Below are 12,045 nucleotides of genomic sequence, written 5' to 3'. Positions count from 1 at the left end.
ACCAAATGAACTCTGCCTTCCTCAGACATAAAGTGAGATGGGGGTCAGGAGGCTGAGAGCCCACCTTGAGCCATACATAAAACAAAGTGTATTAGATTCAAGGGCAGCAAAGAGAAAGATGGTTGTGTGTGGACCACATCCGCGCACGTTACTGAATCACCCGTCCAAAGGCCTGAGGACAGAGAGAAACGGGAGCAGCCTCACGGGCACAGGGTGGGCAGGCCTCCCCTTGCAGAATTCTTGCCCAGTGTCCACTGAGAAGAGAGCGGTCAGCAACATGTCCATCTGGTGTTTGTTAGCTGACAATGGCCCCTGGAGGCCCTTTGCTGTCTTTCCCCTTGAGCCTAGAGAAGCAGGAGCCTTCCCAAGTGGACTCCACAGGCAGGGCTGGGCGTGCAGGAAGCCTGTTACCCACCGGCAAGACTCAGTGCTGCTGCCCACGCTTCCTGGTGACGATGGAATGTTTGTGTTCCCCATACCCCACCAAGTTCATATGTTAAAACTGAATGTCCAATGTGATGGTATTTGAAGGTGGGGCCTTCGGGAGGTGATTAATCATGAGGGTGGAGCCCTCGTGGAGGGGATTAGTGCCCTTATAAAAGAGGCCCCAGAGTCCTCCCTGGACCTTCCACAATGGACGTAGTGAGAAGACATCTGTCTATGTATCAAGAAGGGGCCCTCACCAGATCCTGAATCTGCCAGCTCCTTGATCTTGGACTTCCAACCTCCAGGACTGTAAGAAATAAATTTCTGTTGCTTATAAGCTACCCAGTCTGTTCTGTTTTGTTAAGGAAGTGAAAATGGACTAAGACACCTCCCCAAAGCCAGAACCAGCAGAGGTATGCCCCAGCAATGGGCAGCTGATGACCGCCGAGGCCACTAGAGGGTACTGAGTGCGGCTTATAAGGAGGATGTCCTTAAAGACCGGGTAAAAGCAAAGTTCATGACCGCCTTGGGTCACGGTGGTTGCTGCTGCCTCACAGGCCAACAACAGGGGCCTGAGAGCAGAGGCCCATTCTATACGCTTTCCTGCTTTCCTGCTTCGGAGGCTCAGAGGGTGCTCCTTCACAGGGGCTGAGGCTGAACACGCCGGCAGCATGATGTTACTATTAACAATGACAACAGCATGGTAAAAACAGTAGCGTTTGTTGAGCGCTCACTGTGTTCTGCCTCTGCTCTAAGCACCTCACGTGTATCCACACAGTGAATTACAGCAGCCCAATGAGGCCCGTTTTGAACTTGTCTTCATTTTATGGATGAAGACGCTGAGGCCCAGAGAGGTAGAGTGACTTGCCCAAGGACACACTGCTAGTAACTGGTGGATAACATGGCGAGAGGGCAAAGATACAACACCATCCTGAGCAGGACGCAGATTGGTTAATAGGAAGACTCCAGGACAGATGTCCACTCAAGAAAGAGTCTGTGAATGAGAGACTGAATTTTTGAACCTCAGTTTCCTTGTCTGTAATGTGAAAACAGCACTACCTCCCTTTTCAATACCACAGCATTCCAGGAAGAGTAGAATGGGTTAATGTATATGAAACTTCTTGAAAACTACAAATTTATATAGAAATGTAATTTATTATATTGGAAATGTAACAAAAGCAAGCATTCTGAAGCGATCTTGTGAGCACATGAGCTGTGGAACCAAGTGTGAAATGTAAGCAAAGACTAGCAATAAAAATGGCTCCCTTTTCCGGAATAAATCTAAAACTCATTAATAGTCCACACTTAATTTAGGGTTTGCTTTGGAATTCTTACGACTTAGGGAGATTCGCTTTTGAAAAGTTTTAACTGTGTTAATTAAATTACTTGTAGGCCGTTTATTAGACCCAATGTCAGGGTTAGACTAGTGAGCCCACTGGGTGGTACAACACACAAAAAATGTAACGAGGAGAAAACCTACAGAACGTATTCATAGAGTACTTTGTCTTCTCATGGTAAAACTCTTTGGGAAAACCACACGCTTAGCTTGCTAATGAATGGAGCCTATAATACGTGCTAAGTGCCTATGGTGTCTGTGTGAACATCGCTACTTCCTATACTCAGATACCACATGGAGGAAATTAGCAAGAGCTGCAAATGGTACCCATCAGCACCCTGTCTTCAGGTTCTGCTCTAGGCTATTGGTTACCTGAGTGCACACTGTTTTGTTTAAATCTTGGGAAGTGCTGGAAATTTATCAGGAAGATGCAGGTGTCTGATGCCAAAATGCAGGCAAAGTAGGCCACTGTACACCTATAACCTGGGTTATAGATGTCTACTAGAAGATCCAGTTGCACCAATTCATTGCAGATGAATTGCACCAGATGGTGTAAGTGAATCTTCTAGTACACATCTGTTCTACTGGGATTGGTTCCAGGGGCCTTGGTTAAGGAATCTTGGCACCCTGGTCCCCCAAGAAGGCTCCAAATTAGACTCATAACAGACTAACAAAAATGGCCACAATTCTCCACCCCTCCCTGTGTGCGTGCCCCTTGCAATGTGACTTCGCAGCTCCTCCAATCAAGAGACAGAGCCTCTTCCCCACTCCTCGAATTTGGACCAGTCGCATTCAGCAGAAGTGATGATGTGTCAATTCCGAGCCTAGACCTCAAGAGGCCTGCAAGCTTGGATCCTCTCGTTGCCTTGAGAGCAAGCCCAAGACAGCCTGCTGGTTGATAAGAGACAACATGGAAGACAGACCAGGTGAGCTGGCCAAGGCCATTCTGGACCAGCCTAAAACTAGCCAACCCTCAAACATGTGATAGCATCCAGCCAAGATCAGTAGAGCTGCCAACCCAACCCAGAGCTGGTCACTGACACACAGGTGAGCCGAGCTAGGAGCAGAGGAATGCTCAGCTGACCTCCAGACTCATGAGCAATAATAAATACTTATGGTTTTAATCCACTAGGCTTAGGGTGGTTTCCAATGCAGCAATAGCTAACCAACACACCAGCTCTCCCCAGCCTCTCTTCTTCCTCTCCGCTCCCCTGACGCAGGCCACAGGACTGCACGTCAGCCTCAGTTTCCCTGCCTAGCCCTCCAGGTCCTCAGTAGGACTTGCCCTCTATGGAGTCCTAGAACCCTGCCTAATTCTTTTTTTTTCTAATTTTTTTTTTGATGTGGACCATTTTAAAGTCTTTATTAAATTTGTTACAATATTGCTTCTGTTTTATGTTTTGGTTTTTTGGCCAAGAGGTATGTGGGATCTTAGCTCCCTGACCAGGGATCGAATTGGAAGGCGAAGTCTTCACCACTGGATCGCCAGGGAAGTCCCAAACCCTGCTAATTCTAACCCAGCTCCTTGAAACATCTTTTCCCTTCTTACATGCTCACACCCAGAAGCCCAGGCAGGAGTGGGGTCTTAATGGGCCAGTTGCCAGCATCTCGATGCAGCTGTACCCGAAACTTCCAATTCTGCCTGCTCTCTTCCCGCTTCTGTTTGCCATCCACTGATTGGCTCTCTCTTCCTTCTCTCCAAGAGTATGTTTTGTTGAAATCCTGGCACAACAATCCTGCCCAAGGTGTGACACCAGCGATCAAAAAGGACTGAACTATTCAATGGAACTCAAATTGGCTTCCGAAAGTTGTTGTGTAGACAGTGGAAGTGACCCCTCAGAGTGCTCTGGAAGATACCCTCCCAGCTCATGGCTCCTAGTGAATAGTTAAAGCTTCTTGAAACTAATCAATATCGCCTGAGCCTGAGAAGGGGTTGTACCCACCTGAGAAGCATCTTGTGGAAAAACCGCATCAAAGGCAAACATCTTAGGAGGAACTTGGTTCCCTCTCTTTTGGAAGGCATTTAGACCTCCACATGTCAGGGGGTCATACAAGGTGATCTGCTTCTTTCGTGGGTCCACCTTTAAGAAAGAGCTGGATTCCGAGGTATCGCGAGCCAACGTGGAACAAATGCGAAGCATGACTTTCACCTGTTAAGAAACAAAAGCAGGAAATGACAGGGATTAAGACAGTTGGATACTTTATGATGGAGCACCTTTACGTACTCTGGAGAGTACGTAAAGAGTACAAGTATACGTGGCAGGATGGAATCTTCTCGTGACAAATTATGATAAAATGCACAATGAATTAGCAACATAACCCTCAGAGGGTCATGGGAAAACTCAATTGATTTATAATTACCAGGTAGAATATTTTGATACGTCTGTTACTTTATTACAGAACTGGCACATCGTGTTCTTTGTCTTCCTGTTAATATAAATAGAAAATTAACTGTACCCAGGTGGCCCAATTACTTAGATGAAAAGGTAATCTGGACTGCCAAGCTTTGGGGGGGCTGGTGTAGTTCCCTTGAAGCTCACAGATCAATAAACCCTGTACATAAAAGTTAGCTCCGTAATTTACTCCTTGAGTCTTGCCCGTCAGGACTCTTAGAGACAAAAACCCACAGTTATTAGTGTCATCATTAGAAGCCTGTGAAACGGCCTGTTTTTAATGGCCAGCATTTGAAATGTGTGCCAAGGGGCAACAGTGATAAAAGACTTGTTTGAAACATGTTATTTGGGATCCCATTAAGTGAGTGCAGAGAAATGATCGTTTCAAGGGATGAAAGTGCGTCTCTGTGGGAAACAGGCAGCAGTGCCCCTTTAACCCACCTCCTAAGTCATTGAACATGGACATTTCTAGGGCTCAGCCCAGCTCAGCCCCACCCCGGGGCCGAGTGGGGTACTTGTGGGAATGGACTGCTTGCCCTAGAGTTCTGAAGTGAGCAGAAGTCAAGTTGAAGTCACACACACAGTTCTAGAGGCTCAAATCCCGGGGAAATGGCCAGCATTTGCTCCCTTACCAGCTCTTTGTTACTGCGTTGCTACTTCACCTACTCGATGAGCCAGGCACTGAGCTAGGCACTGGGGATGCAGAAGACACATAATACACAGAGGAGCAGGGCACACAGACACAGAGACAGGAGATTTTTGTAATACGATGTGGCAAATCCTGATGCTATATTCAGGGTTATTTTGAAATTCCTCTCTGTGTCATGCCCTCTTCATCCAATCAATGTTCAGGCCTGAAGAAATCTCAGTCATGCAATTTTGGGGAAAGGGATTGTAAAATTTTACATAAAGGATTTCAAACATACAGAAATGCTCAGAGAATAATCTACACTGTGCATACCGAGTGAGGTCACCCTCCTGCTTATCTCAGCCGTGTCTGCTGAGGCATGGGAACTCATCTGCAGTGGGCAAAGCTGAAAGGTAAAGAATTCCTAGGGCACTGGACTCATCGGATGGGCTTGCACTGTGTCCCAGCTGGGCTTGTTCTTATCACTTAAGAATAGTACTCAGGTGTGGATCCGGAGGACAGGGAGGGGGTGGGTGTCATGGTGGAAGGTTGGCCTGAGGCTGACCCCTCAAGGTGCAAAGCTTGGTTTTCTCTCTGAGGTCATACAATGGTACCTGCCTTTTCCTGAGGGTCTATGGTGTGCTAAGGCTGTGCTGTTATCTATGGTATCTTATTTAATCCTCCCAACAGGCCAGTGCATAGGCGTCCAGATTTTATAGATGAGAAAACAGATGCTACAGAAATTGCGGGTGGTAAGGCTAGGCTCTGATCCCACCTCTGACTCCAAAACCCATACTTTTTCCATTATGCCAAGTATTGCCTCCTATACACAGTCACACTTCTCGGAGCCTCAGTTTTCTCACCTGTATATTAGGGACAACATCACCTATCTCATGGGACTGTTGTGGGAATGAAATGAATTGACATGTGAAGTGCTGAGCACAGGGTAGGCGCCTGATTCCTTTTTCTCCTCCTCTTCTCTGTATTGCCACAATCTGAATCACGATATCCTAGCATTTTCCAATCACGGTGTGAATGATAAGGTTTTAGAACTCCTTGCCCTGGACTCAAAAACAGGATGCCATGGGGGAATCACTGCAGATGGAGCGGGGTATTAAGTGCTGGGCCTTAAAAAGCTCCTGTTAGGGGCTTCCCTGGTGGCGCAGTGGTTGAGAGTCCGCCTGCAGGGGACACAGGTTCGTGCCCCGGTCCGGGAGGATCCCACGTGCCACGGAGCGGCTGGGCCCGTGAGCCATGGCTGCTGAGCCTGCGTGTCCGGAGCCTGTGCTCCGCAACGGGAGAGGCCACAGCAGTGAGAGGCCCGCGTACCGCAAAAAAAAAAAAAAAAAAAAAGCTCCTGTTAGTAAAACCCGCCAAGTCTCACACATAGTCATTGCGTGTATGACAATGACCATCACTTCTGTCTACATTCCATTCTGGCAATTTTCTTGTTCACCATGAATGTCTCCAATCTTATTTTAGTTCCATTCATTACTATAGATTTGCCCCACTCACACAGCAGATGTGCTAAGAGCATGTATTCAAAGTGCAACTTTTGGTAGGTGTCTGGGCCCTCTGGTCTTTCTTTTTTTTTTTTTTTTTTTTTTTGCGGTACACGGGCCTCTCACTGCTGTGGCCTCTCCCGTTGCGGAGCACAGGCTCCGGACGCGCAGGCTCAGCGACCATGGCTCACGGGCCCAGCCGCTCCGTGGCATGTGGGATCTTCCCAGGGCACGAACCCGTGTCCCCTGCATCGGCAGGCGGACTCTCAACCACTGCACCACCAGGGAAGCCCCCCTCTGGTCTTTCTGTAAGCAAACCTCCTAGCCCAGCCCCTGAACACTACAAGTCAAGGATGATGCAACCCCAGGCAGAACTGATGGGGTCACATGGCCCACTGCTTTTCTATTTCACAACTTTGCATGCAATTTCTGGGTAACTAGAGGTGCTGAATGTACAATATGAACTAAGCCAGGCAAGGGCCCGCAAGGAGAAGCAGCACAGAAGGGGCTGGATCAGTGAGTCATTTGTCCAGGGGGAAGGCTCCTGAATCTTAATGAACTTCTGAGCCTGCAGTTCAATTTCTGCAGATAGGCTGCAGATCCCAGCTTCTGGTCTGACCAAGGAGATACGCAGCTTTTTAAAAATCCACTGAATTCCGGGCTGAGGGAAATGCCACACTCCATTCTCTCCTTTGTAATTCATTTAAATAAATGGATAATTTTTTTCCCCTTAAAGGAAGGAAATTGGGTTTCTCTGCTTCGTTTCTTTGTGTCATTATTCCTTGAGCCCAGCACTGCACTTCCTGTTAATCCTCTGTAATTAAAGTGCTTAGGAGATACCACTTGTGATCAAGAAAGTCTCCCGACTTCTTGCCAGGAGTTTGTGCTTTTGTTGCAAACACTGGTAGGTTTTTGGCAACATGTACGTCAACCCTCCCTCTGACTGCTGCCCTGGGTAGAGGGTACCCACAGCTGTCAACGTGCATAGCCTTCTCCCCAGCTCTCAGGGTCCAGGGGACTGTCACTATTTTAGGCCCAGCAGCAGAGGAGCTAGAGAGGCCCAAAGTGGGGGAGCGTGGGCCTGACGCCCTGACTCTCTGGGACTAGCTTAGCACGTCACCTACCAAAGCTCTCCCTGGTTGACAGCCCGCTTTGCCGCAGTTATCTAATTATTCAGTGGATGGGGGCAGACAGCGGTTGCTCCAGGCAGCACTTGTCTTCCTGTCCTGCTCATTAATCACCCCAGCGCCTCCTACTGGATGGCCTGGCAGGACTGATGGAGAGCGGATACGTGAGACTCGCAGAGCTTTGCGCCTGAACTGGACAGACTCTCCATCAACATGGAGCAGCGCCGGCTGCCACAGCCTTCGGCGCAGCCCACTGACAGGCAGATCCGCCCACGTGGTCAACCAGACTCCCCCCCCCCGTCCTGAGGCTCAGTGCACAAGCGCACGGTTGAGGACCAGGGAGGTTCCTCGCTACCTGTCTCTCTACCCCCAAGCTGTCCGGCCGCAGGCTCTCTTCAGACTATATGGCCCAGGAGGGCTGGGGGCAAATTTGACCATCCGAAGAGTCCCTCGCCAGTCAGAGAAAGACTACAGACGATGGTGGGGTAGTGGGACACAGAGAGGACACAGCAATCCTCAGTATCAGAATTATCTTTACCTTCCACATCTACTCTTAAGTTCCTAAAACACATCTGGAAATGGTTCTCCAAGGCACACAGAGGCATGTGAGATGGGTTCACCCAAATCTGCCAGCAGGAAGCATGGTGGGGCAAGTAGGGCGGGTGAGACCATCAGAAGGGATTCTAGACCCAAAGGAGCCATCTCCCGAGACAGAACAACCAAACCGCAGAGCCAGGGGAGCACTGACAACTCAGGCCGGCGTCCTGTGTCCCTCTCGCTGAGGCAGAGTAGCAGCGATGGTGACACTGAGACTCCCGGTGATGCGTGTAAGCCACGTAAACACCCACCGTCCCGTCTCTCAAGGGCGATTTAGCCTCAGATGAGCGAGAGCGAAGCCCAGGCGAGAGACTGAGCTGACGTCCAGCCCTGCCTGATGACAGCGACGGGGAAGGCCGAGGCAGTGCCGTGCTGCCCTCAGCGCAGCCCAGGAAGCCTTCCTTGGTTTCTACGTATGTTTGGATGGGATTCAGCTCTTGAGGGGGAAAAAAGGAGGGATAACAAAAGGGTCCATTGTACCTAAAGGACATCTCCTTTCTTACAGGTTCCAGGTGTGATGGGCACTGCCTGCTAGGAGCCAGGAGACTGGGTTCTTATCCAAACACCACCACCATGGTGTGGCTGTTCACCTAAGGCAGGGGCCTTGGTTTCCTTATCCCTAAAGTGGGCCAGCTGTGTCACCTCCCTTGCAGGACAGGTGTGAAGAAATAAAGAAATAAAGACAGACTCTAGAGCAACATACAAGTATAAAATATCATTCTTCAAAGAAAAAAGGAAGGGAGGAAAAAAAAGAATGAATTCATATTCTTCAAACCAACTAGTATAAAGTAGACTTTCTACATCAAATTAATAGCATTAGAAGCCTTTCTCCAAGGCTTAATTTTTTTAATTAAAGGAAAAAAAATATTTAATGAACATATATATCCACAGTGACGAGAGACAAAGAATAAAATATCCTCCTTCTTCCTCCCCCCGCCCCAAATTAAAGAATATACAGTCTACCGACATCTTCTGTAAAGGGGAGTAATCCATGTAAAATGTGATCTGAGGCTCTAAAAGCTAATGAGGTATTGATCTTATTTTATTCCCTTCTTTTCTGTCTTGATCACACGTGATAGATGTACTCACATTGTCTACTTATGGTACATTAGCCACTTCAGGAAAATTCTCCAACCATTCCAAGTAAGATGACTGAAGAGACAGGAACCTTAAACAGTGTATACTTCTCCATATGTATTCTTCTCAACACACTCGCTTTTCCGATCTACCAAGAAATGCAGCAACCTTCCATATTCTTCTATGCTTAGGACATTCTGACAAATCTATTGTAAAAGATTTTTACAATAGTGCCAATTTCTAAAACACACTGCAAGTGATTAAGGGTGTGACTTTCCAGCCAATATTTAAAGAGTGGTTTCCTCCTTATAACATAATGTAAGATTCTATTGCTAATCCACCACTGGCACACTGAAACCCACAAATATGACGTTCTTTCCCCCTTTTGATTTGCCAAATGTGCGTGCTTAACCTGATACGAGAGACAGGCAAAGATGTTTTGTAAAGAAAGAAATTAAAATTGGGTTTTAGAACAGGAGAAAGTTTAAACTTTCTGGTAAAGTTTCTAGAAATAATCTGCAATTACTTTTTCTAAAGGAAGATCTTGATGATTTCATGTGCCTGAAAGCTTCCAGAAGTTGTTTTTCTTTTTTTTGCGGTACGCAGGCCTCTCCCTGCTGTGGCCTCTCCTGTTGCGGAGCACAGGCTCCGGATGCGCAGGCTCAGCGGCCATGGCTCATGGGCCCAGCCGCTCCGCGCCATGTGGGATCTTCCCAGACCGGGGCACGAAACCGCGTCCCCTGCATCGGCAGGCGGACTCTCAACCACTGCGCCACCAGGGAAGCCCTTCCAGAAGTTTTTAAGGAGACCATGGAATCAAATTCCAAATAGTAATAATCTTGGAGGTCTCAAATAACTCCGATACTGGGAAGTCCAGGGAGCACCAAGCAGGTGTGTGCTCCCTACATTTACAGAGGGAGCTTTTCAACATTACGTTACAAAGTCATTATTCCATCGAAACATAGTTACTGTTACAGAATCACAGGGTCACACTGAGGGACTCCAGAGATTCTAGGCACAGTTGAGTTGTTAGTTACAGAACAAAATCGGAGTGCATTTCTTTGCATAAAACCACAGTAATAATCCTACATGACATATTCGAAGACCACAGGCTAATCTTCACCTGGAGGTCCAGAGCCGTTGGATCCAGTGCTGAGTTTGGGGGGTAGAGGGCAGACTTCAGGAGGCTGAGGGCACTCCGGGCCTGTTTGGGGGCAGCATCTGCCCCGTGTTGATAAAATCAATCACTCAGTAGAGGATACTCAAGTGACTTGTCCAAAGCCAGTTGCCTGGCAAAGGTGAAAGGGCAGTGGCCCCTGACCCACTCCTCCTACAGAGTGTGTTCTGGGTCGGAGCCAAAGAAAGAGCGCTGTCCTCCCACCAAAGCCAGCAGGGCTTGAACCTCTCCCACCTGGGGCTGGGCCCGCACTGAGCCACCTTTACAGAGATGGGGGGGGACTGTCGCTGCACTGTGGGTGGCTGGCTTCTCAGAGGTACCAGTGGGTAAGCTCATGTGGTACCAGACAGAAAATAATGAGCAGCGACGCTATCAAGAGGAAAGATTTACGTTATTCAAAGCCAGGCTGGGAACGGAGACAAGTGGTGGCATAATAGAGCTAAGTGTGGGAGAACATGTGCGAGACCAGAAACGGGGCCGTAATGAGAGGTGCTCCGCGAAGAAGCGCTTCGGGGAGTGGGGATGGGAGATTCCCTGACGCCCTCCATCACCAGCATCTGTCACCAGGCAGCCATCAGGGGACCACAGTGCTGGAAGGAGGGAGAACGAAGCCAGGGGACAAGCCCTTCCTGTGAGGCTCATGGCCGGGCAGCCTTCGGGAGCGGGGCCCCTTACACCAATTAGCAGGTTGGGAAAAATCTGGCCAGGATTCGAGGAGGGAGATGGGCACATTTCAGGGGCTAGTCTGTCAGCAAGGACAGCGACTCTGACAGCAGCCTGTTAGAAAAGGCCCCATCTCTTAGTTCAGTGCTAGGATACTTATTTTAAATGGATAAGCTGTTTAAATATACATCCTGGGACTTCCCTTGTGGCCCAGTGGTTAAAGCTCTGTGCTCCCAATGCAGGGGACCTGGGTTTGATCCCTGGTCAGGGAACTAGATCCCACACACCGCAACTAAGAGCCCGCACGCCACAACTAAAAGATCCCGCATGCCACAACTAAGACCCGGCACAGCCGAATAAATGAATAAATACATATTAAAAAAAAAAAGCTACATCCTAAGACACAGGCATTCTCTGTCAAGTGGGATGTGGGATTCTGACCCTCTCCAATATTAAGAATGCTCACTGTCTGAGTGTCCTCCCTCTGATCACGTGGAGCACAGCCTGGAGTTTCGGAGCACATGCTCTGGAGACCCACTGCCTGGGTTTGAGTTCTGGTTGTACCTTTTACGGATGTGCATCTGTGGACAAGTGACTTAATCTCCCTCAAGCCACATCTAGAAAGATCATGAACTTCGAAGTCAGGACGTCCTGGCTCTTACAAGCTGTGTGACTAGCAACATATTATTTTAACAGTTTCCTCAACAATAAAATGGAAATAATAGCCCCTATCTGGAGGGCTTTATAAGATTATTAAGCAAATAATCATGCTGAGTACTTGGCACAAAGTAGGTCCTCAATAAATAAGTTACCATCACACTGAGCCCTCATTCATGACAGTGCTGTACGAGCCAGCGTTCTCAGGAATCTAGCAGATGATCTCTGCTCTCCCAGCTCTCCCTTTAACCACCTTTGACCTGGGAGTGCAGAAGACCTAGTCACTAGATTCTTAATCGTTTGTGCCCATAAGAGAGAGCTAGAGAGAGAAAGCATCATCTCACCATACACTACAGAGCTGAGGCTGCAAGGCTTGCCCGAGGCTGCCCAATCTGTATAGAGTTAGCTTAGGTCTTCCAACTGCCACCCACTCTCTCTGATGCCCGATTTTTGGTAAATCCT

General features: G+C 48.3%; 1 protein-coding gene across 2 annotated transcripts in view; it reads right to left on the bottom strand.

Annotated features, from left to right (window-relative positions):
* KIF26B (kinesin family member 26B) overlaps positions 1-12,045 on the bottom strand; it is a 500,879-nt gene that overhangs the window by 97,705 nt on the left and 391,129 nt on the right. For both annotated transcript variants that reach the window (XM_049713434.1, XM_049713437.1), the window contains one exon: positions 3,706-3,912. In XM_049713434.1, the coding sequence (XP_049569391.1) occupies positions 3,706-3,912 (207 nt within the window). The remainder of the gene's footprint in view (positions 1-3,705; positions 3,913-12,045) is intronic.

This window comes from Orcinus orca, chromosome 1 (assembly GCF_937001465.1).
Source record: "Orcinus orca chromosome 1, mOrcOrc1.1, whole genome shotgun sequence".
Classification (NCBI taxonomy): domain Eukaryota; kingdom Metazoa; phylum Chordata; class Mammalia; order Artiodactyla; family Delphinidae; genus Orcinus; species Orcinus orca.
The sequence above is the reverse complement of the archived record's forward strand: the minus strand, read 5'-3'. Positions and strand labels throughout refer to the sequence as shown.